The sequence below is a fragment of the Carcharodon carcharias genome, chromosome 1, assembly GCF_017639515.1.
Source record: "Carcharodon carcharias isolate sCarCar2 chromosome 1, sCarCar2.pri, whole genome shotgun sequence".
Classification (NCBI taxonomy): domain Eukaryota; kingdom Metazoa; phylum Chordata; class Chondrichthyes; order Lamniformes; family Lamnidae; genus Carcharodon; species Carcharodon carcharias.
Genome location: NC_054467.1, coordinates 180082799 through 180109405, shown reverse-complemented (window position 1 = coordinate 180109405; position 26607 = coordinate 180082799). Strand labels below are relative to the sequence as shown.

The 26607-nt window shown below is 44.3% G+C and overlaps 1 protein-coding gene across 1 annotated transcript in view; it reads right to left on the bottom strand.

Annotated features, from left to right (window-relative positions):
• The window catches only part of cspg4ba (chondroitin sulfate proteoglycan 4ba), a 144709-nt gene that overhangs the window by 17441 nt on the left and 100661 nt on the right, over nucleotides 1-26607 (bottom strand). Inside the window, exon 8 of the mRNA XM_041191583.1 lies at nucleotides 2590-2759. Coding sequence (XP_041047517.1) covers nucleotides 2590-2759 — 170 coding nt within the window. The remainder of the gene's footprint in view (nucleotides 1-2589; nucleotides 2760-26607) is intronic.

The window sequence follows — 26607 nt, the reverse complement described above, 5'->3', positions numbered from 1 at the left end:
AAATCTGGAATTTGGTCTTTAAGGTGTGAGTGTGTTTTAGATGTAATGAAACCACTTAAGATTTATCATTAACAACGCTTCATTAATTGTTTTCTATTTGAATTCTACAAGTTTACAATATTTGGGTTACTGCCTAACGAAATATATAAGATTACAAAAATAATCTTATTTTTGATTTGGATTTGATAGGATTTTGATAGGGTTTGATCCTATGTGACTCCTCTGTAAATGATTTGATTTTGTCAGTAGTAGAATATCTGTGTACTTCAGTACATTCAAAAATTCTAAGGCCCAAGGTCAAAACATGTAGCTGGGAAATCTAAAAATAATGAAAAAATGGCATACATTCTCAAGACTCAAATAAATAAATGTTACCCTTTTTAACTGATGAAGAATTGATTGAATAAGAATAAGCAAATTATTTCAAGTTGTGCAAACAAACTATTTATTATGTCTGGTCTGGCTGATCCCTCTTTAATTCTGCCTTTGGCAAGACTAGAACTTACTGGCTGAATATTTCATAACCTCTTAAGGCTGTCTGTATGAATTATTTAAGATGTATTTATATTACTTAAAGTAAATGCAATAGTTCTTCATCCTATTTATTCTCCCTACTCTTTACTTTCTGTTTCATTCCGCCAATACATGTACATTTTTTAGACAAAAATCATGATGTTATATAAAAATATTTTTGGCAATTGTTTAAAGATTATTTTATTACAATTAGTATATCAAACTACATCAAACAAAATAGCTTGAAATCAAGCAAAGATTAAGGACAACTGTACAGAGAGCCTTTAAGAATACATGAGTTATCAAACACTCTTCAGTATTCAAAGATATAATGCCGGTTAAACAATAGAAATGTCATCTGATGAAAGGTTTTACAATATTTCTGCTTCCCCAAATGGTAAAAGCAAGCAATCCTAACAAAAGATAAATTAAGTAAAATATTAGAAAAATATTTACTAGGACAAATGAATGAAACTTGAAACATGTATCAAATTCAGTTCAACACAAGATTCTGACAGCATCTAGTTTATGGGTTGGATTTTAAGGGGGAGACGGATTACCAGACCCCCAGCTAAAATGTCGGTTGACATCTTGCCAACTTGAAATCTGGCTGCCCTGCGGCCAAATTACATTGGGGACTTGCAGAGTGGGACGACTTCTCATCAGAGACAGGAAACCCTGCCCTTGAGAACTGTTGGCCAATCTGATTGGCCAGCAACACTTGTAGTCTCAGTAGTGCCACAAGTGGCCACTTCTGGGACTACAACCAGACCAGAGGAGTCAAGCGTCTACCAGACTTCAGTTACGTCTGGGGATTTTGGGCGGGCATGGCTGGGAGATTCCAGTGAGGGGGGGGCTAGGGGCAGGGGAGGAGTAGGTGGGGAGGGGGGGATGGGTTAGCCGGGCCAGTGGGGGAGGGACAAAGAAGGGGCAACCATCATGGGGGGGGGGAGGGGGGGGTGGTGAGTGCCTCCGATGGGCACTGGGAACCCCCAAAGGAGGTATGCCCGCTTCCTGCTTGACAGCAGCCCGCACCCGCACTATCAAAGCTGCCAGGCTGTTTTCCTTGTTTCTGCCTTACCCTCGCCGACAGAAAAATTACGGTGGAGATGGAATAAGGCCCTTAAGTGGCAGTTGATTGCCCATTTTAGGCCCTCAATAAACCTCAGGGTGGGCAGGCTACCTGACGCCTGACCTGCCCCCATAATATGGGGGCCAGATTAAGGTAGGGGCGGGTGGCTGGGAAATTCACCCCTATTATTTTTAAACTCCCCAAGGTATAATTTCTGTGAATCTTCTCCCAATTTTTGACAGAATAAGCAGGATCTTTTGCAGTGTTCTGGTGGGGAACACAGGAAACCATTGCAGAAATTCTACCTCCTTATGTGTTGTGATTGGACTTAAAGGGACAACCAACAAGCCAATATTTTGCTTTTGTCAAAGGAGCACATACAAAAATCATTGCTTTTCTGACTAAAATGTGCTTTTAAATGTTTTATTTTATGTTTGGAGCGCTTTAAAGTGAAAATGATAATTTTAAATACTAAACAGCAGATAAAAGTAAGATAAAAGCAAAATACTGCAGATGCTGGAAATTTGAAATAAAACAGAAAATGCTGCTCAAACACAGCAGATCTGACAGCACCTGTGGAGAGAGAAGCAGAGTTAATGTTTCAAGTTTGTATAACCCTTCTTCAGATCAATTGTCACCTTGGCTCAATGGTAGCACTCTGGCCTCTCAGAGGGTCACGGGCTCAAGCCCCACTCCAGGGGCTTGGATGAGACAAAGGCCTCAATTTCTTTTGAAGCTCAATGCAAAAGATCTCATAGCACAGTCTGAAGAGGAGCAGGAGAGTTCTTGCGTTGGGCTAAACTAAACTTTCAAAGTACAACCGTTGGCTGTGATGTACATGGGGATGTCTCGAGGATTTGAAGGGTGTAATGTAAATGCAAGTTCTTTCCATTTTTAAATGATTATTAGATGCATTATAAAAATGACAATTTTATCAACACAAGTTTATATATTACTGAGCCTTAGGACGTAGACTAAAAAAAGTTACTGAATATAACACTTACCATGTTTTGGGTGAAGTTGGTCTCTTCATATGTCACATTGCCAGTCCCAACCTTTACCACTTTACCGAGTTTTGGAAAACTAACCAGAGTGTATATTATGGTTCGATTTCCAGAGTTGTCATCATTGGTTACCGCTTTTAAATGTTTGGGCATAATTCGTTCAAGTGTTCCTGGGAGAATAAAATTCAGTGAAAAAGATTAAAGTTTGGATTCTGGCTGACCATAGAAAGAATAGAGGTCAGTTCAGTAGCTCCAGGCACTAAAGCATTTGACTTTAATTAAGGAAACCCTCCCGCACGGTAAGTCTTCCTCTGTTTTATTTATACTGAAAGGCGCTGAATTTTCCCAGCCCATTGGCAAGGGCAGGCATGAGTCATTTATGGCACAGGAGGAGGCTAATAGGCTCATCGAGTCCATGTAGAGCAAATCAGTCAGGTCTCATTCCTCCACTTTATCCCTGAATCTCCTTCAAGTGCCCAACTAATTTCATTTTGAAATCTTTCATTGTCTCTGCTTTCACTACCCTAAGAGAAGCTGTGCATCTCTTCTGTCCTCCTGCCAGGGCTACAAGCCATTGTCACCACTGTCGCTCCGTTGCCATAGCCGTGCTTGCTGATTATTTTGCATATTTGAAGGGCACCCTCCCTAAGTCAGAGGGCTGACAAAATGACGGGAGGAGGCATCAGCAGGAGAGCCTGAAGTCTTTCCTCTGCTGACAATATGGTATGGCAGTGGAAAAGTTGGCAGCTCGGCTGCCCATCAGGAGGCCAACTGAACCACTTAATTGGCCAATTAAAAGCCACTTACTACCATCACAGGTATTTTACCCATATTGGCTGAGGGCCCACCAAATGGGGGGACCACTGGGTAAAATCTGGTGGCTCCCAGCGAATTTCCGAGGCAAACTCTATGGCTGTTGAAAGGGACTCTCCCCCCCTCCCCCAACCCCAACATTGCCATGGCTGCCCTCGCAGAAACGGCACAGCCAATGCTCAATAATTATCCCCAATCCACGATTGCCAGGCCCCAGCTTCCTCCAGCCTACCTCACTTCTGTTCGAGGGCACCCTGTCATTGATGAGCCCTCTGCTTGGTGTTGCTGTCTCAGTGGGGCTGCTGAGCCTACTGAGCTGCTGGCTCTCTGATTGGGCCAACAGCACTTGAGCTTAGGCCACAGTCCTAAATTGGAGGGCAGTTCTGGTGGCCTTTATTTCTGCCTGGGTTATAGCCACCTGTCAAAGTTAGGGTCACCTCCCAATTTTGACCCCAAGGGTGGGACTTCAGGGTAAGCAGCAACGTTCAGTGCGAGTACAGCATTAAAACTGGAATCAAGAGAAATGTTTGCTTTGGCATGCGGAAGAGCAGGGTGGGGTAGGTGTAAGGTGCATGACGGAATGTATAGAAGTACCATCAAGATACTTGTGGCTGAAAGTCCAGAATTGTGGAAACCAAACATTTGATTAGTTTTCAACATTTTATTACAAATGGAACACAATAGGTCTGGAATTCCTTGAAGTCTTGGAGCTCAGCCAACTATCCATGAGGAGGCCATATGGTAATTGTATTAACAGAAACTGATGAGTGGCCATCTGTTTCTCCAGAAGGTCTCATTCATGAATGCTTGGCTGAACTCCAAGGTTCACTAATGGAATCAGCAACAGGGGTCTGTTTACACAGGTAGAAGGGAAGTGTTTGCTTTGATTGATTGGCATTGTTATGAGGTTTTAATTAGTTATTCTTTCTTTTTTTTTTAAATGCCTGTGTGTTTATTTGGACATGACTAAGAGGTGTGAAGTGAGATAAAGCTTCTGTTATTGATACTAAGAATGGCTGATTGACACTTTTATAAGCTTGAGCAGTTTTTTATCCAAAGGAGATCTCTGATGAGCGTTTCTTTTCATAAGCATTTCAAGACTTGCCACTGTTATTATATGGCTCAATGGTTCTGTACATCGTGCACACTGGGTCTGTGGGCATGGAGGATACAGGGATGCATGGAGGGGGCATGGGGGATATGAGGGAGCATGGCTAAGATCTTATAAACTTGACTGTGAAAAGGTTCCTGAATCCAGACTGTGGTTCACAACTTATCTGAGAGGCCCTGAATCATGTATACTTAACAAAGGCGCTGACTCCTCAAAAATTGAAGATGTGGAGGAATTGGGTGGCCTACCCTTGCAATGGGGCCAGCAAGGGCAGTAGTGCTGAGTGTGGGAAGGCTACCTGCATCCTTATCTGGCTCCAGCAAAAATTTCTGGAGACAGGAATTGGGGTGGGAATCCTGGAATCAGGTCCCATCTGCCATTTTAAAATCCCTCCACCTCCGTTCCCACATGGATGGAGGCATGAAAATATGTTCCAATGTCTCATGAAAGGTTGTTCATCATGAAATTTAGCCAAAAAGATGTTCTAACTATCACATAAGTGTTTAATGTGGTAAATGAATGATTACTTTTGCAAGTCAGAACAAACATGCATTTGCTCCCAACATACTCATTCAAAGCAAAATTGATATCTAAGAAATGATCATGGGGAGAACTTTGTTAAAAGTGCTCAACAAAGCATTGGCATGAGGGAGCTTCTTCCGTATTGTATTACTGTAGGATGTTAAACATGCATTCTGAGTGGCGGTATCAAAATTCCATCAGGGGTACGGCTACAATCCTACTGGAACTCCAGCGACTTGAGATCAAATCCTGTCACAGCAGTTGCAGAATTTGAGTTCAGTTAATAAATAAATATGGAATAAAAAGCTAGTATCATGTAATGGTGACCATGAAGCTACTGGATTATCAGAAAAAAATAACAATTGGTTCACTAATGTTTAGGGAAGGAAACCAACCACCCTTACCTGGTGTTATCTATATGTGACTTGTGGTCGTTTGGTAGTACAGGACTTGGGTTTTGCTGAAAAAAGGTACATGCTGTCAAAGCTTTTCATCTCACACTCATCAGAACAATTTGAAAGAATACCAAATTGTGAAGGGAGCAACAATTTATACTGCATGAGAAGAGATTGCTGTTTGGTTGGCAAGTGGACTCTGATTGGTAGACGCATTACCACAGAGAGTGCACCAATTTGGATTATTTGAGCCTGCAGCTGCATGTAAGAATTTCCTTCCACACTTTAATGGGCTCCATTCTGCGCTCAAATTCATCTTTGAAATGGGGCAGTCAAATGAGCTCCCTTTCCTTGACACACTAGTTGAGAAACCTGCCAGGGGGTTCTCTACTACCATCTACCACAAACCTACCTTCTTTGGTCAAAATATGTGTTAGGTTTTCTACAGTTCCACGCGCTATAAGATTGACCTTTTTGGCAAGCTCATAAATTTGCTCACCATGCATGTTTGATGCTGAAATAGGGCACATCAAAGACATCCAACGAAATAATGGCTATCCTGATCAGATCACTGCTCAATGTACATCGCGCAAACTCATGAATGGGCCTAAGGTCATCACTTTCGGATCTGAAAAGTGCCCAATCTATCTCAGATTACCTTGGTATCTCAAAATTGGAGCAACAGGTGAAGCTAGCCGTTTCAAGCTGCTACTATGCAGTAGCAACACGAGAAGTATTCACCACCAACATGATGCTGCCATCCAGCCAAAAAGATTTCTAACTATCACACAAATGTTTAATGTGGTAAATGAATTTCAGTGCCAGTGTGATGCTAGGTATGTAGGCTGTACATCCCAAAGACTGGTGGATCATATCAAACAGCATGTCAGCTTCGACCTTTCATAATGGGGAAGTAGTGACTGCACCCAACCAGCTCGTGCTTGCAAAACTCAAAATACAAGCCGGTATTTTCCACTGCTGTTTGCGGGCGGGAGTGTAAAATATTGGGAAATTGCAAAAATCAGTTTCACATCATCGTAAAACCAGTTTGCGGTTGTCCGCTCCACCCATCAATGGCGGGAACCTAATTTCAATATATTAGAATCTCACCCTGCTCGCCAGAATCATCCCCCCACGCTGGATCATGCGCTTACATCAGCATGATTGCACGCTGACATGTTTCACAACGGTACACAAACGACGTGCACCTGGCAAGCTGCACTTCGCTCGGGATTTTGAGGCTTGTTCGGCTACCTTGCTTCGGGCAGCACTCGCAGTCATCAGCGCCAGGCTTCACAGACAGCACCACATCACTTTTAGGGGGGCTCACAGGAAAGTCCCTACATACCAGACCAGCGGTAAGGCAGGGTGGCTTTTCAATGACTGCAGGGCGAGAGCTTGTTTGGGGAAGGAGGATATCCCAGGGTGTGTGTGGGGGCACAAGTTGATCTATGCAAGTGCCTCAAGATGGTGATGTGAAGGTGTATGTGAGAGAGTGAGTGGCAATGCCATTACCACACCGTTTCCTCATTCTGGGTGCCATATCTAAACTGCAGTTAAGCACACATTTCTCAGTGCGTGCAGCCCAGGACTGCTCCAGTGAAGACATGGCCCCAAAGGCCAAGAAGATTTCAGTAATCAGTCCCTGGAATGCCTCTTGGAGGCTGGTTATGATGTCCACTATTCCTGCTCTGGCCACAGGAGACCCAGCAATCTCACCACTCATGCTTGGGAGGCGGTGGCAGTGGTGATCAGTGCGAAAGCTGCACAGAACAGGTTGGCCATGCAGTGCAGAAAGATGATGAATGATCTCATCTATGTCGCAGGGTAAGGCAACCATTTAATGACTCTAAACTTACGCACTCAGTAAAGTGATGGAAGGGGTCATCAACAGTGCTATCAAGCAGTACTTGCATCGCAATAGCCTGCTCAATGATGCTCAGTTTCAATTCCACCAGGGCCACTCATCTCCTGACCTCATTACAGCCTTGGTTCAAACATGGAACAAAAGAGCTGAATTCCCAAGGTGAGGTGAGAGTGACTGCACTTGACATCAAGGCAGCATTTGACCGAGTGTGGCATCAAGGGGCCCTAGCAAAACTGGAGTGAATGGGAATCAGGGGGAAAGCTCTCCACTGGTTGGAGTCATAGCTACCACAAAAGAATATGCTTGCGGTTGTTAGATATCAAGTCATCTCAATTCTGGGACATCACTGCAATAGTTTTTCAGGGTAGTGTCCTCGGCCCAAACATCTTCAGCTGCTTCATCCTTCCAACTTAAAGGTCAGAAGTGGGGATGTTTGCTGATGACTGCACAATGTTCAGCACCATTCACGACGCCTCAGATACTGAAGCAATCCATGTCCAAATGCAGCAAGACCTGTACAATATCCGGGCTTGGGCTGACAAGTGGTAAATAGCATTCGCGCCACACAAATGACAGGCAATGACCATCACCAACAAGATAGAATCCAATCATTGCCATTTGATGTTCAATAGCAATACCATCTCTTAATCCCCTACTATTAACATCCTGGGGTTTACCATTGACCAGAAACTGAACTGGACTAGCCATATAAGTACAGTGGCTACAAGAGCAGGTCACAGGTTAGAAATCCTTCAGCGAGTAACTCACCTCCTGACTCCCCAAAGCCTGTCCACTATCTACAAGGCACAAGTCAGGAGTGTGATGGAATACTTCCCATTTGCCTGGATGAGTGCAGCTGCCACAACACTCAAGAAGCTTGATACCGTCCAGGACAAGCAGCCCACTTGACTGGCATCACATCCACAAATATTTACTCCCTCCACCACCAATGCTCAATGGCGGCAGTGTGTAACATCTACAAGATGCACTGCAGGAATTCACCAAGGCTCCTTCGACCGCACCATCCAAACCCACGACCACTATCATCTAGAAGGACAGGGGCAGCAGATTGATGGGAACACTATCACCTAGAAGTTCCTCTCCAAGCCACTCACTATTCTGACTTGGAACTATATTACTGTTCCTTCACTGTCACTGGGTCAAAATCCTGGAACTCGCTTCCTAACAGCACTGTGGGTATACCTACACCACATGGACTGCAGCGGTTCAAGAAGGCAGCTCAACACCACCTTCTTAAGGGCAACTAAGGATGGGGAATAAATGCTGGTCAAGCCAGCAAAGCCTACATCCCGTGGATGAATAATAAAAAAAATCGGTCAACCTGCCTGGCATTAATTTAAATAAAGCTTAGCAGTTAACTGTCAGTTATAAATTAAGTGGTGTTTTGTCCATGGCAACGCCTCTAGCAATCAGAGTCCACTTGCCAACCAATCAGCACTCTCTTCTCATGCTGTATAAATGGTTCTCCCTTTACAATTTGGAATTCTTGTGAATTGTCCTGATGAGTGCAAGACGAAAAGCTTCGACAATATGTGTCTTTTCTCAGCAATATATGTGACTTGACCTACAACAATGTTGTTGATCCATAACTCTCTGCTGAAATGGGCTACTAAGCCTCTTAGCTGTAACAAAAACCACTACAAATAACTATAATTCATACAGACTAGAGTGATCTTCATACAGACTAGAATGATCTGGAGATTAGGAATGGGGAAGAAATTCCAGTCTCTTCATGTAACCAAGCATCACCTCACAGGCACACTTCTATGCTTTATTTTTTTCAAATAAATCACCTCTAAAGAGAATTGTTTGAATGTCACTGCTGCAGGCCTAGGCCATATTTCCCCACCTGTTTCCAACAGTGATGTGGTGTTGAACAATATTCACAGAATCCTTGCAGTATTTTAGCCACTGTTCAAAATTAGCAGCCTACAGCATTGCTCCCAGTCCCTGAATGAAAATGGGACTTAGCGTTTAAAAAAAATATTTTTTATCCTCTTGTTCAAATCTCTCCATGGTCTCACTATGTCAACGATTTTCTCCAGCTCTACAACCCTCCAAGAACTTTATAGTTCTCAATTACTAACTTCCATATTCTCCATTTATTTTGCCCCACCATTGGTGGCTCTGTTCTCAGATGTTTAGCCCCCAAGTTCTAGAATTCCTTCCCTAATCATCTTCAGCTCTCCTCCTCCTCCTTGAAGACCCTCATTAAACCTTAGTCTTCAACCCAGCTTTTAGTCTGTGCTCGAATATCTCTTTTCTTCAGCTTAGTGTCAATTTTTGGTTTATTATTTTCCTGTGAAGCTCTGCTGGACATTTTCTGGCATTAAAGGTGCTATATAAATGTTATTCTGATTGTCCTCTGGTATGTGCTGCATGCCCCACCTTGATCAGAGATGGGCTGCACTCAGGTCCAAGACCCACAGCCTTTGGGCATCCTCAAAATTGTTTTGTTCCAGCCACAAGGACAAAAAAATAAGAATCTTTTCTTGTTTTATTGAGGGAATCTCAAAAAATCCCTGGGCAGCAGAAAGGGAGCAGAGAGCTTGTATCTCCATTCTGATCCTCTCCTTTGCATTGAGTGTTGCTGTACCACATGGACTGCTGTGGTTCAAGAAGGTGGTTAACTACCACCTTCTAAAGGGCAATTAGGGATGGGCAATAAATGCTGACGTTGCCAGCAATGCCCTCATCCCATGAAATAATTTAAAAATAAAGGAACTGAGCGATGTACAATGGATAGGAAATGTCAATTTCCCATCATTTATTGCATAAACTATTTTGGGGGTGATTTCTTTCTTAAATTGACCAAGCAATATACCACTTACATCCCTGCATTACCAATGTGAAATACATTTTAAACTTGGGATGCAAAATTGTGCAGGATGACGTCGGGCGAACATGTCGACGTCATCCTAAGCTCAGATGATATTTCGGTCGGTGGGCGCGTGAAAGTTGGAAGCACGCCCACTGACAATTAAGAGGCCTATCAAGCTCATTAAAGTTGTAATTGTATCCAACATTTCGTGGTCCATCCAACCTTACAGTTGGCGGAGGGGCGAATTGGGCTTTGCATTTTCATGAAACCCCATCCAAGGGTGGGCTGAGGTTTCCATTATTAAATAAAAATCTATGTATATGTTCAGGTGACTGTTTGTGATGCTTGGACATTTTTATTCCTGATTTTGCAAACTTTCTTTTCGGTCTTCAGCTCCCTAAGGCAGCTCTCTGCCTTCAGGGAGCTTCCATTTCACACTCCCCCACACCCATGCTTACGTCAGCATCCGCCCTCTTCCCGCCCCCACCCACGCAGCGCTGAGGATTTCAGCACGCGCTTCACGCTGGCTGGCCGTTAATTGGCCAGCCAGCGTGATATCATGTCAGGGGGCCAATCGCGGGCACCGGTCCATTCCTCAGCCGATCCTGGGCCCGCCAATCACACTTGCCCACCAACCTAAAAATCCTGCCCATGGTGTATGTCATTATATTGGTAATTTTTCTTTAATCTTTCATGGGATGTGGGCGTCACCTGCAAGGCCAGCATTTGTTGCTCATCCCTAACTGCCCTTGGACTGAGTGAATTGCTAGGTCATTTCAGAGGGCAGTTAAGTATCAACCACATTGCTGTATGTCTGGAGTCACATGTAGGCCAGACTAGGTAAGGACAATAGATTTCCTTCCCTAAAGGACATTTGTGAACCAGATGGGTTTTTGCAACAATCACCATGGTAACCATTACTAATCCTAGTTTTCAATCCAGATTTTTTAATGAACTGAGTTTTAATTGGTGTAACCACTATACCACCATCTCCTCCCTGTTGTAAAAAAAAGAGGAATTATTATGTATTTCTCAAAGTAGGCACGTACAAATAGGTTTCTCAATCACTTTTATAATTGGGCACTGAATTGAAAATCTGAATTTTTATTCCCATTTCAGCAGATGGATAAACTAGTGCCCCTGAATCACTGCTTGGCACTGAATAAGACTGAAATTATATGGCCTGAACATGGTGTTGGTGGTAATGACTCTGCCATAAATTGTTCGGATATATCCTACAACACCTTGGAAATACTAGGAGGGAGCTGTGCAAAGTATACCCCAAATGACCATAATCTCCTCTTGCTCCTGTTCAGTTTCTACTATAAAGACATAAATGGAAATGCCTTTAATGAACCTAATGAGAAGGGCTCTATGTCAAAATGGTGTAAAGATTTCCCTGCCCAAAATTGCTAAAAGGCAAAATGCAGAATCCTTTCCCAGCAGCACAGCTGGTGTTTGTAATAATTTCAGTCAAAGCTGATTGGGAGTGGCTGGGGGAGGAAGTTAATCCCCACCAAAAAGGGAGAGTTTGGGACAAGCGGGATGGAAAAAATCTGAACCCTGACACCCAATCCATCTACTAATGTTTTTAATGGAGGTGGGACAAGGAGGCAGGCAACCGGCTTGGTCATGTAACTATTATAAGAAGCTGTGCATTCAGATTTGACCACCATTTTAAATTCGTACTGGTTTCATTAAATCTGGCACCTACAGGGAGCTGAGGATTGCTGGATTCAGGAGGAAAGTTCACTTCCACCAACCTGCTGGATCCAGTTTACCTGCTTCACCTATGCCCACAATCGGACACCTTCCTGACTCTCCCGATTTACTTCTCCATAATCCTTCTGAGCTCCCCTCTAACCACCTTCGCCCACCAACATCCAGCCTTTCTGATACCACCTCTCCGCTCCCAGCTGTAAAGGGAGGAACTGATTTTCATTTTTTGTCAGTAGCTGTGGCCACTGTCAAAGGCTGCCTGCCTGTCTGCCTCTCAATTTGGCTGGCTACAAATGGGAAACGGAGATAAAAACCACAATCAGTCCCTATCATTACATTTATTAGGACTTGAGGAAAACTCTTTCTTCCAGGTAAGCTGACTGTAAAATTAACACAACCGTCACCCCACCCCATCCACCTCTGAGATCACAATATCACAGAATAACAGAATTTTATGGCACAGAAGGAAGCCATTCAACCCATCGTGTCTACACCAGCTCACCAAATGAGCCTTATGACGTAGCGCTATTGCCCTGCCTTTTCCCCTGTACCCTAGCACATTGTTTCTAATCAAATAATCATCTAATGCCCTCTTGAATGTCTCGATTAAACCTGCCTCCACCACACTTCCAAGCAGTGCATTCCAGATCCTAACTACTCGTGTGAAAGATTTTTCTCACGTCAAATTTGCTTTTTTTTTGCAAATCAGGTTAAATCTCTTGTTCTTAATCCTTTAACGAGCTTCTCCCTATCTACTCTGTCCAGCTCCCTCATGATTTTAAACTTCCCTATCAAATCTCTTCTTAGCCTTCTTCTTTCCAAGGAGAACAGTCCCAACCTCTCCAATCTATCCTCATAACTGAAGTTTCTCATCCATGGAACCATTCTTGTAAACCTCTTCTGCATTCTCTCCAATTTGTTCACACCCTTCCTATAATGTGGCTCCCAACACTGTACACAATACTCCAGCTGAGGTCTAATGAGTGTCTTATATAAATTTAGCATAACCTCCCTGCACTTGTACTCTATGCTCCTATTAATAAAGCCCAGGATACTATATGCTTTATTAACTGCTCTCTCCACCTGTTCTGCCACCTTCAATGATCTAAGCACAAGTATACCCGTCTTTCTGCTCCTGCACCCCCTTCCAAATTTCATCACTTATTTTATATTGTCTGTCCATGTTCTTCCTACCAAAAGGCATCACCTCACACTTCTCCACATTGAACTTCATCTGCCATCCATCTGTCCACTCCACCAACTTGTCTATGTCCTTTTTAAGTTCTACACTGTCCTCCTTGCAGTTTACAACACCCTCAAGCTTTGTATCATCTGCAAACTTTGAGATTGTCTCCTGCGCACCATGATCTAGATCATTAATATACATCAGGAAAAGTGAGGGTCACGATACCGACCACTGGGGAACTCCACTACAAATCTTCCTCCACCCCAAAAAATATTCATTGACCATTACTCTCTGCTTCCTCTTTTTCAGCCAATTTTGTATCCACGTTGCTACTGTCCCTTTTATTACAAAGCAATAACTTCTCTCAAAGCTCTGTTGTGTGGCAATGTATCAAATGCCCCAAGTTCATGTACAACACATCAACAGCATTACCCTCAATGACCTTGTCTGTTACCTCTTCAAAAACTCCAAATTTCCCCTTTAGAAATCCATGCTGGCTCTTCCTTACATTTTTCCACATGACCATTAATAATTGAATAATTGTTTCCAGAATCCTGCCCACCACTGAAGTTAAACTGACTGGTCTTTAATTGCTGGGTTTATCCTTACAACCTTTTTTGAACAAGGGCATAATGTTTGCAATTCTCTGGACTCCTGAGTCTAGGGAAGACTGAAAAATTATGGCCAGTGCCCCTGCAATTTCTGCTCTCACTTCCTTCAATACCCTCAGATGCATTTTGTCCAGTCCCGATGTTTTGTCAATCTTTTGATCCAGAGAACTCTGGATTTGTTTGCCCTACTTTTCCCTTTCAATGGAATATACCTTGACTGTGCCCAAGCCAATTCTTTTTTTAAGGTAGCCCATTGTTCAGCTACAGTTCTTCCCACCGATCTTCCCTTCCAGTCTATCTAGCCCAGCTCTGTTCTTCCCCCTTGAAGTTGGCTCTCGTCCAGTTAATTATTCTTACTTTGGATTGCCTATCGTCCTTTTCTATCATCATCCTTATACACACAATACAATGATCACTGTCTCCTAAATGTTCCCCCACTGACACTCGATCTACTTGGCCCACCTCATTATAAGAACCAGGTCCAACAGTGCAGCTTTTCTTGTTGGATTGGACACATACTGCTGGAGAAAATTTTCCTCAACACAATCTAGGAACTTTTGCCCCTCTTCACCTTTTACACTACCACTGTCCCAGTCTACATTTGGGTAATTAAAGTCATCCATTATAACTACTCTATAATGCTTGCATCTCTCTGTAATTTCCCTTAGGTTTGTTCTTCTTTGTGCTTCTCACTAGTTGGCGGTCTATAGACTACACTGAGCAATGTAATTGCACCCTTTTTGTTCCTTAGTTCTAGCCAAATTGATTCTGTCCTTGAACCTTCTGGAACATACTCTTTCTGCAGGACTGCAATGCTCTCCTTAACCAAATCTGTCACCCATCCTCCTTTCCTTCCTTTGCTATCTTTTCTGAACACCTTGTACCCGGGAATATTTAACCCCCAGCTATGCCCTTCCTTTAGCCAGGTCTCTGTTATCGCCCCAGATCAGATCAGAGTCGATGATTCAGACAAAAGTTGTAAATATTCAAAGAAAATGTTCAACTATTTCCTGGTTTGTTTTCAAATGCAGACAATTCTGGTGTAAATGGTGGAATTTCTGGGAGAGCAGCTTTTATGTCATTATCCTGCAACATTTTGGATTAGGCACATCTTCTGCCTGAAGCCAATTCTACAGAAAGGTGATGTGTTATTTTAGAATGGGTGTAACTCTGGCATATTTGACTCCCAAACTAAATTCTGAGCCTCTATGGCAGAACCACACAGTTTTTGCATTAAAAACATTGAAGTTTTAGGCCCATGTAGTGTGTAACATTGTTTGAGTCCCACTCCGGGACATGATGGACATGATACCCAACTCAAATTTTACCTTACTTTTATATTTCATTGCTGTGGGGTGGGTTTCTCAAGGTTCAGGGAGCCCAGCAGCTGGAGGGAGGTGAGAACAACTGGATCCAGCTGCTAAGTACCTTTTGGAGAGCTGTTTGTGGACCAGGAGGAACAGTATCACTGCAAACCCGTGTCTCTCCATGATATAATCTCCCTGTGCTTCCGACACACATCCACAATATTGCCCCCCCGCCACCCCGGCTTTCGTTCCTTTCTCTTTGCTCTTGAGCTATAGGCCTTCCCACTCGACAGTCAGCCTCTCAATCTGGCAAGCTGCTGGCTAGGAATCTGTAGTTTTTTTCTGGAAATCCAAGAAATCCTCTATATTTTGCCTCTATATTACCCACCTTTTTGGGTTTCCTGTCTGTAATGCCTCCACCTCCCTGAAAACATTGCAGCCAGTGAATTTCAGGCAGGTGAATATGTTTCGTCCATTTATTTTACCCATTCACAAGATTCTCTTTCTAATATCCCTGAATCCAGTTTGTTGGTATAAACTGTCCAATTCCCTTTTTAAACCCAATCAGGATTTTTGTTCCACCACCTATGCCTGCCTTCTGTTCCACACACGTATCGTCATTAAACACTGCATTCAACTTGATAACTCCTGCTCTGATGGAAGAAATATTATGGGTGGAATTTAGTGGCAGCAACACGGGTCCCACCCACTGGTGGGAGCCCTGCATCTCCTTTCCACAGGAGGCCCAACTCTATCCCGAGGTAATCAGGCACTTACCTGGAGAGCATCGGGCCTCCCAATGAATCAAGTCCAGAGAGGGGCACAAATCCTGGTCCCGTGAGCTGCTGGCCAATCAGAAATCAGCAGCTCTGCAGCAGTACCAGAGCGCCACCTGGAGCCATGGCTACTGATTGTGTTGCACTGGAGTTTACCTAAAGGATTGGCAATGGATCTCTGGAGACAGGTAAGTGGGCAGGATGGGGTTCCAGGGAAGGAGGTGCCAGCCAGGGTGGGGAGATGGGGATCCAAAAGGGCAGGGTGTGGCCTCCTGCAGGCCCCCTTCCTTAACCAATGCCTGGCATTGTCTCTTGATCAGGCACAGAGCGCCTTTGAATGAGGGACCTCTCCTAGAAGGTTGAAGGCAAATCTGACGGCCTCCCTGGATTGAGAGTCTTTCCTGCCTGCCGCAGGTTAAATATGAAGAAAAGGGGGTTCTCCCAAACACCTGGTCAGCATTTATTCTTCAAACAACATCACTAAAATGTCATCTGGTCATTTATTTTACTCTTGTTTGACGGACCTTTGTGCGAATTGCTGCTGAATTTTCTACACTGCAACAATGACTTCAAAAGTGCTCCACTGGCTGGAGTGCTCCACTCTCAAGAGATCATGAGAGGCTCAAAATAATGCATGTTCTTTCCTTTCTTCAATAGACCACAAATGCAATACTTCATTTTGCAAATACGCTCAGACGTTTCTCTGTTAAAGTAGAGATGACAAGGACAGTGAAGATACAGACGGTAGTGGTAATGAAGGAAAACGAAAGACATTTACATTTAAGACATTTAATTTAAAAAAAACTTTATTTTGAACAGAGTGCAACAGACAGTGCTCAAGAGGATTAAAATTAGGGTCCTTGGATTCCCTCTTTAGTGTAGGTACAATAGAATGGAGCCCTGTTCACCCTAGCTCCAAGTCAGAGCTCTTGTCCTAAATTCCAAGATGAGGTAATTTGCATGGTTGGGTGGGTCACCAATTCTACAAGTGTGTGTTTGTACAAGTGTGTGTTTACATTGGGGAGTTCCAATTACCATTCTCCTGAGGTCCCACTGAAGCCCAATGATGCTGAAGATTTTTTCCTTTTTATTTGCATTTTTTTGGCTCCCAGTGGAACCTGATTCTGCCCAATATTATACAGCTCCCCCCCACCACCATTCCAGTGCCAGAAATTTTGGGGCCGAGAATCATAAGAGTAACAACTACTTGCATTCATGTAGAAAAAATATCCTAAGGGTTCTTCAAGGAGGTGATAATGAGACAAATATAGATACAGAACCAAAGACGGAGTTAATAGGAAGTTAAGAGCTAGGTTTTAAAGAAGACCTTAAAGTAGGGGAGCGATATGGTGAGGTTGAAGGAAGGCTGGATAATACACAAGCTGGAGTTGGAGGAACAGTGAGTTTGGGGAGGGGTTGGAGGGATATTGGACAGAATTTCACCCATGTCAGGTGGGCTCGGCGGGGGCGGACAGACCGAGGTGGTCAGGAAGCTAACTGCTGCCCACAACCGGGGCCAGAAGGCGATTTCACGCTGGCTGGCCAATTAAGGCCTGCCAAGCGTGAAACACGAGCATCAAAAACGCTCGGCGCTGCCTGTGTGGGCGGTGGGAGGAGGGCGACTGAGGCAAGCGCAAACTTCATGCATGCACGCAAATGTGTGCTTCATAATCAGATGAACATATTTCAAAAGAAGTAATAAAGATTTTATAAATGTTATAAAACATGTCCCCTCATGTGACTCTATCATGTTAGTAATGAAAAATTAAAGTTTTAATTTTATTTTTATTTGCTTTAGGAAACCTCATCCTGCCCATGGATGAGGTTTCCCAAAAGGTACAAAGATCGCTTGGCCTCTGTGCCTGCCCACCAACCATTAGTTTGGACGAGCAGTGAAAAATTTCTTTTAATTAACTTCTTAATGGCCTTAATATGTCTTTTAATTGTTGGTGTGCGCCCACCGACCAAATTATCACGTGAAAATGCGATGACGTTGAGACGCTTGCTTGATGTCATCGCATGTCATTTTACGCTCGGTCAGGTTGGACGCGCGCCCGCCAAGCTAAAGATTCTGTTGAAGGATCATGAGGACTTGAAATGTCAACTCTTTTCTTCTCCACCGATGCTGCCAGACCTGCTGAGTTTTTCCAGGTAATTCTGCTTTTGTCTTGGATTTCCAGCATCCGCAGTTTTTTGTTTTTTTTATTTTTAAAGATTTTACCCATTGATTTTGGGGATATTGGAGGGATAGCGAGTTTGGTGGGGTGGGGGCGGGGACTGTAGAGTTTATAGGAGGTTATAGAAATAAGGAGGGGTGAGATCATGGAGGGATTTAAACATGACATGCAAATTTTAAATTTGAGGTGTTGGGAGTCTGGGACTGTAGGTCAACAAGCACAGAGCTGATGGGTGATAGTGCAGTATAGGATATGGACAGCAGAGCTTTGGATGAGCTGAAATTTATGACGAGTGGAAGGGGAGGCAGTACACTAACATAAAACATGATTTAAACAGTACTGATGTTTAGTCATGACACCAAATACAGGGTCACAATTTTGCTTGCACGCTATGGGCTAGATTGTTTCGTTAATGGAAAGAATGCAAAATATGTGTAAGGAAGCAGTGAAATCAAGCTGTTATAGTCAGCTGCACTTAAATTTCATAGGTGCCTTTTGAATCAACAACAAAAAAAAAGCTTGTTTTTTGAGTACCTACATTGTAAAATGTCCCCAGGGTCTTCATAGGAGTTTATCAAACAAAATTTGACAAGCCACTTAAGGAAGATATGTGAACCAAAAAAAGGTTTTAGGAACACTTTAAATGAGCAAAGGGAGGTAGAGATACAGAGAGGTTTAGTGGTTGGCAGAGTTGGGGGTCAGGGAGATGTGGGAGCATTCCAGAGCTTAGGGCCGAAGCATCTTAAGGCATTGGCAGCAATGGTGGAGCAATAAAAATGGGGGGTGGGGGATGTGCAAGAGACCAGAATTTGAATTTCAGAATGCAGAATCAGCAAGCGCTTCATTACCACACAGAATTTTATGTAAATATCACTGAAAGGAGTCTTTGCTTGATTTTCTATTTTTTACAACAGGGGTGTGTGATACACACAGAACAGCCCACCGCTATTTAATGGCTGCAGTAGATCTCCATGTGTGAAGGAGCTCTGGAAGACCAGAAGCTTTTTTTTGATTGTGTTGTTTTGCATTTTTGATGCTTGTTTTAGTGTGCTGGCTTATTCCCTGCCTCTACATTTTTGTTGCCACCTGCTTCTTTTCATCAAGCTGATTGTTTTTTCTGGCTCTATTTTATTTTTCTCCACTCACTTTGAAGGGAGCTGTTTTCTTTAAATCGCTGCTTTCAACGTAATCTACAGCATCATAAATTCTATCCCCCCCACTGGGCGCCCAACATATTTCAGGCAGGGAGGTTGCATGAACGTGGGAACAGCAGGATCTTGGAAGTGTACAGACAGCCAGCATGGTCCACTCGGACAATCTGAATTCCAGTCCAGTCACCAATTCCTATATTTGAACACTCTAAAAATATAAGGTATGAACTCAAATAGTCAATTTACATGATGCACTAATCAATGTTAGTGTTTGTAAATTTTCCATATCTATGTTTGAATTACCACTCACTCGATAGAGAAATAAAACAAAATACATTTTCCACTATTTTTAAAAGTTGAAACCAAAGAAAAGCAACAATGCCCAAACCTTTAACTATAAGCAGTTCTTTGTATGTTACAAACTTTGGTAAGAAACCATGTTACTTAACCATAAATATATTTTTGATAGTTGGTGAACATGATGTAATACATAATTTTGGAATCTCAACATAATTATGCCATAGTACAGCATCCTAGCACAGGGTGCACAGTTCACACAAACATACAGCAAGTTTTAAGGCATAACAGCCTACAAAGACAGACAGTGTGGTTTTTTTTAATAAACCTTGTCTGGTAGTGCACAACAGGCTATAGCTGTAGCATCAACAGCTCGCTTCACATCTCTTCTGATTTTCATTTCCATTGAAATCAATTGAAATAATTACTGGGAGATGTAAAATGGGCTGCTGATGCGCCGTCACCTCATTTATATCACTGGACAAAGTCAAAATCATCCCCAATATATCATCATTATTTTTGCTGAATTAGTATGGTGATTTCGCTATTTTTTCCTGAAGTATAAAAACAAACATTAAGTTGAAAATGACCAAAATCCCTTCATTTAAAAAAAATTAAATGAACCGCAACCATGTTAGAATTTTAAATTATATCTGCATGTGGCGTCATGCCATCTTCCCATGAGTGTCTGTAGAATTTGGTCAAAGTGGGCATTGCTTTGATTCAGAGAAAGGTCACACACTGGAGCAGGCTACATTCCTTGATGCTACTTAGTGAAATCTACAGATACCACTGTTGGTATAAAATTTAGTAAGTAAATTGGTTTCAGAATCCCAGATGAGGGAGAAAACATAAAATCAGCAATGCTTCCTGCAATTGTTTGCTATCCAGTAACACCTGGTGGAAAGCAAGCAGGTGCCAGGCATCAGCTAAAGACAGGATTGGTCTCAGGTGTAATGCCCTCCACAGTGGAATAGCTTTGTGATATTCATTTTGAACTTGCACACGAAGAATGGACACTTGAGTGACTTGTTGGTAGACTGCTGAGCTGCCGAGTCAGCACCTTTAGATAGAAGGGGAGAAGATTGGAACAGCTAAACATTTTAGTGTAATATGGATAGTTTCAAAACAATTTTGAAAGAACTCCAATTCTAAAATGTAGTGCAGTCCACATGACCAAGAAAACGAAGTGACATTGAAGACTATAATGATCCTGCAACTCAGCACTGTCATATTTACAAGATAGTTAAGGGAATAGAAAAAGTGAATCAGGAATATTAATTTAAATTAAAAGGTGCAAGTATAACAAGGGAACCCAGGATGAAACTAGTAAAAAGTTAATTTAGGACAGAAAATTCTGTGCCACATGAAGATTAAGTAATCCAGGGAATAGACTTCCAAATAGAACAGTAAAGGCAAAATCCTGGAATTATTTTGCAATGGGGAAATTTTAAGGTCTTTCTGGATAATGAATTGCTTTCCTGAACTGTAACTCTTCACTTCCCTTCCTTGACTTCTCTGCCCCCATTTCCGTGTACAGGCTGTCGGCCGCTATCTACTTTAAGACTACTGGCTTCCACAGCTACCTTAATTATATTTCCTCTCATCTGGCTTCCTATAAGGACTCTAGTCCATATTCCAGGATTCTCTTGTCATATTTGCTCAGACGATCAATGCCACTGTCCACACTATTGCTCCCTATGGGTTTGCAATGTTACCGTTCAATCAGATGACCAGCAGCTCTGAGGCTTCAGCCACATCACAATGAGAAGTGGGCACTGCTGAAGCAGATAGGAGATTGAGAGGTTCAGAGAAGTAAAGTCTAAAAATAAAAATCCTGGGGGAGCCAAGCAGGTAGGCGATCTGGAAGGCCACTTGGGGCTACAGGACCAGCCTTGCCTCCTTTTGACCCCTCTTTAGAGCTTGGAGTCTCTGGTTTCATTGAACCCCAGATGACCACAAGGAGGATGCCTCCATGAAGCTGGCAACCTCCCCATGGGACAAAGGCTGGAGGCCCTGGAAAATTGCCCTTACCAGGGCCTTTGATTATTTAAAAGCAAAATACTGCAAATACTAGAAATCTGAAACAAAAACAAAAATAGCTGGAAAAACTTTAATTATTTTTATGGGTTGGCTGCCCCTATTCATTGGGTAGCTGATATGCAGCCTATCCTGCTGTTGGGAAAAATTCGCAGTGGCAGGGCTGACATCCCAGCACGGCTCCCCTCTTTTCCCCGTATCCTCTGTTTCCCAGCCAGCCACACTGGAGCCAGAAAAACTCTGCCCAATATGCCTTCCTTTCTCCTCAATCAAGGATTCCCCTCCACCATAGCTGACATGGTCCTCCACCTATTCCAATTCCCCTACTTATGCTCTCATCCCTTCCTCTCCCTCCCAGATCCACTTTAGGGCTCCCCTTTGTCCTCAGCCTCCAAATTTAAGAAATCATCCACAGCCATTTCTGCCAACACCAAGCAAATCTTCCACTTCCCTTCCCTTTAAGCATTCTTAAAAGACCATTACTCTTGCAACACCCTGCTCCACTCTTCAATCACCCCTAACATTCTTCCGATGCAAGCTCAGGAGATGCAACACCTGCCCTTTACCTGCTTCCTTCCCACTATCCAAGACCTCAAAGACTCCTTCCAAGTGAAACAGTAATTTACATGTACTATTTCCAAAAGGGCTCTTGGGCCTGTTATAATATGTTCCACTGGGATCATAAGATCGCTTTATAGGTGAGACCATCTTATGATCAAGTTCTCTAAAAAGTGCCAAACCAGTAGGCAGAATATTGCAAAAATCCTCTCCCTGAGGCAGGCCCTCGAGATCAAGGGTGACTCAGCTCGATGGGTTCGGAAATGGGTGACAAGTCCAATGTGCAACCACTTACAGGGCAGGTGGTGCTAGAAGAATCAGGCAGATGGGTTGTTTGGAGGTTTGTGTGCTCACTCCGATGCCCCAACTTTGCGTCTGCATGTTCCCAATGAAGTCCCTCAAATGTTTTCCATGCCTTCCCAAATAAACTTTCTTCATTTTGATTGGTCATAGGCCAGGGACTGACAGGAGTTGGCAGGGATGTTTGACCTCTTCAGGGATGCTTTGAGTACATCCTTAAAGCTTTTCCTCTGTCCTCTTTGGAGTCTCTTGCTGTGACAGAGTTCAGAGTAGAACAGTTGTTTTGGGAGTCTGGTGTCCAGTCCCACTGGAGTTGGTTTTGAGTGATTAGAGCCTCAATGTGGGCCTGTTGGCTTGGAAGAGGAAGCTGTTGTTGGACCGCCTGTCTTGCTAGTGGATTTTGAGGATCTTGCGAAGGAATTGCTGGTGGTATTTCTCTAGTGCGCTAAGGTGCCTGTTGTAGGTTGTCAAAGTCTCTGAGGCATATAGGAATGGAGGATCACTGTTGCCCAGTAAATCGTGACCTTAATTTTGGGTTTGAGATCCTGGTTCTCAAATACTCTTCTCCTCAGTCGGCCAAAGACTAAGCTGGCACATTGCAGGCGATGATGGGTTTCATTGTCTATGTCTGCCTTCATCGAGAGGAGGCTTCCAGGATATGGACCCAAATTTTTCAGAATCTTGCCGTTGATCTTAATCAATGGGTGGGTGGGGGGAGGAGGGATGGAGGTGGGGGGACGTTTTATACCACGGAAGCTGGTTAGGAGAAGATCTTAGTTTTCCATTTGTTTAGGGAAAGGCCCATTTTCTCTACGTGCTTTGGAGAAGGAGTTGACAATGACCTGGAGCTCAGTTTCAGAGTGAACGCACACACAAGTGTTACCTGCAATCTCAGTGACAGAAGTTGGAGTGATTTTGGTTTTGGATTGAAGGTCGCATAGGATAGTTTCCCATCTGTAAATTATCTCCACTCCTGTGGGTAATTTGCTGGAGGTGATGTGCAGTACTGGAATGAGAAAGATGGAGAAGAGGGTTGGTTCAACGGCATAGCCTTGTTTTGGCCCCAGTCATCACTAAGATTGGGTTTGTGGTGGTTCCACTGGTGAGGATCATGCCTTGCACATCACTGTGGAGTAGGTAGAGGATGGTGACAAATTTCTGAGGGCAGCCAAATTTGAGGAGGACACTTCATAAGCCTTCATGTTGACAGAGTCAAAGGCTTTTAGGAGGTTGAGAAAGGCCATGTGAAGCGATTGGTGCAGTTATTTGCATTTTTCTTGGATTTGCAGCACAGTGAAGATCTCGTCTGTGGTGACTTTCAGTGGCCGACAAGCACACTGCAACACTGGAAGGAGCTCTTCAGCCATTGGGAGAGGGCAATTGAGCAGAACCCTTGCAATGATCTTCTGTGGCAGACAGCAACGAGGCTCCTCTGTAAATACTGCAATTGGACTTGTCTCCCTCCTTGAATATAATCATGATCGCAGCATCTCTGAGATCTGCTGGCATGCGCTCCTCTTCCCTGATAAGGGAAATGAGATTGAGTAACTGTGCTAGGAATGTATCTCCACCATGTCTCAGAATTTTAGCAGGGATTCCATCTGCTACAGAGGCATTGTTGCTTTTCAGCTGGCGATTGGCTTTTTCAACTTTGCTCTGAACCGTGGTAGTGCTGATGCTAGGTCAGTTGGGGTACTGAGGGATGGAGTTGAGAGTGTTCAAGTCGAAGGCAAAAGGCGGAATCATCCTAAATTTGCACTTAGTGCAGTGATAGGCGGGTAAAACAATGGCGTGTTTTCACGCCATATCGTCCCAAAGCCGCCACATTATTTATGCGTTCACATTGTTTCAATAGCGGGCAGGGTCTCATTCATCTGCACGCCATCATCTCGCCGTTTCAGTAAGCCCACAACCATATTTAAATTCCAGCACACATTTCAGTACTTCCAGCCCATGACTACTGCAGGGAAAATGTCAACGAAAGGCAAAAAGACTGCAGCCCCCAGGTTTAATGACGCCTCACTGGAACACACTTTGGATGCCGAGGAGGCCCACCGCGATGTATTTTACCCCGGTCTGGCCGCAGGCTGGGCAGCAGTGTAATCAACCAGGTTTGGGAGGCGGTGGCAGCAGTGTTAAGTGCCAACGCCCTTCAAAAGAGGACAGACAGCCAGTGCTGCAAGAGAGTGAATGATCTCCGCTCTGCGAGGGTAGGTCACCCTTCTCATCACTCTCAACTCACACACTCACAAACCCATCACACATCCACAGGACACTCACTCACTGCTAGTTCAAGGGACATCACCATTCACTCTCACACACACACACCTTTATTATCCTCATCCCATCATTGGGACCACTTACCACCCACACATGCCAGGCATATTTATCATCTGTCCTGGCAGACATTCAGGATTGTGCTTACACTCTCTCCATCTCTATTCACACAGGACAAGCTGGCAAACAACAAAAGAGAGAGGTCGCAGGCTGGTGGAGGAGTGCTTGAAATCAAGGTCCTCACGGGCTTTGAAAACAAAGCCATCTGGCTGGCCAGCGACGATCTGTACCGGTCCTTAGCTGATGGAGCCCACGATCCAGGGCCTCCAAATCAAGACGTGAATAAACCTCTGAAGCGCAATCTGAAGGCACCCTCCCTGAAGTCCCGTCACAGCGCTCACCCACACCCTCCACCAGTGCACAGACACACAGCCTGGTGGGACTTAACTTTAGAGTAGCCTCAGGATCCCAATCTGGTGAGCACATCGCACTGTCTAATCTGCAGCAGGTGGCGACAGGCACTTCCCAGGTGTCCGGCACTCGGAGGACTGCTGGAGGCCAGTTATATGCTGAGTCCAAGTCAGGCGACGAGCTTCTGGACTCAGTCATGTCACGGTTGCTGGAGCTGCAAAGGTAAGCTTGGGCACATTAGGAAGGGATGTCTGCTGCATTCCTCAGATTGCAAGGCACGATGGAGGAGCCCGTCTGCCTTCAGGCTGAGATGATAGCGCCGGCATGCCAACACACTGAGGTCAAGGCTGGTAGGTTGATGGCTGCCACGGAGACCTTGGTCCAGTACATCACTCCTGCACTACTGCATGGGCTCAACTCCATAGGTGATGCCCTAGTTGGTCTCCAAAAGTATGTATGTGAGAGGGCTGCAGGGCAGCTCGATCTCACTCCAGCTACCCCTTCTCCTCAAGGGGTCAGCTTGGGGCCCTTGGGCACCCATAGGGAGGAACAGTAGCAGCTTTAACGCCTAGGGCCATCCATCCAGGTGACGCCAGGAGTGTCTGGTCCATCCAAATCCCCTCTTCCTGTGACATCAGCAGCTCCAGCTCCACAGGCTGAGGTGGCTGTTACTGTCACACAGCAGGATCCAGAAAGCAGGCCGGGGCCCTCCAGAGGACACCCGCCACGGCATCACAGACAGGGTTCGGCAGTCAGCAGGCTGCCTCCACCTCCACTGTGGATGTCCGAGGAGCACCAAGACATGGTGGCAGGGTTAGGAAGGTTAAGATGTAGCTTTTTTAAAGCTAACCTAATAAACTAATTCAACAAAATTAGGGGTACAGGAAACACAGCCCCTAAGTCAGGTTAGCTGTAAAACCAAAGACAAGTTTAAAGAAAACTTACAAACATCAAATCAAAATGTGATTAAGAGGGTCGATAAAGTACCCCAACCTCCACGGTGCCCACCGGGCACGGAAGGCCTCGTTGGTGCCGGCCGACACTGTGTGCTCCCTCTCCAAGGACACCCGGCTGCGAACGTAGCCACGGAAGAAGGCCAGTAGGGTGCGACGACCCCCTTGATCGCCCACTGCCTGGACTTGTTAATGGCTAACTTGGCCTCAGAAGCACATTCATGAGGAGGTCCTCCTCCTTCTTGGCTCCTCTCCGCACCGGGTGTCCGTAGATCAGGAGCGTGGGATGTTGCACAGCCTGGGCAAGGGTGTTAGTCATTTGTATGTACTGTTCAGTATTGTCAATAAACACCCAAGAATGTCACCTTGCCTATGGCTCCTTGTCCTGATGAGCAGTGTTCTTGTCACTCAGATGTGAAACCTTTCTGCACAAGATAAAGGCAGGTTTCTCAGTCTAGGGCCTCTTCCCCTGTGCTCTGTGCAGCCTTCAGGCCACAGTGATGGTCCAGCCTCACACTCCCTAGAAACATTACTGATGCCTGCACCATGATCGTGCTTGTCATTGCTGCCAGAATGTCGTGGGCAGACATCACAGAGTTCCGTTATTCCCTGTGTGCTCTCAGCACCTTTAATGTGGGGCTGGCCCTTATCTCTTCAACATCTGTGACCAGTGATGCTGTGTTCCTGAAGGGTTCAGGTGCTGAA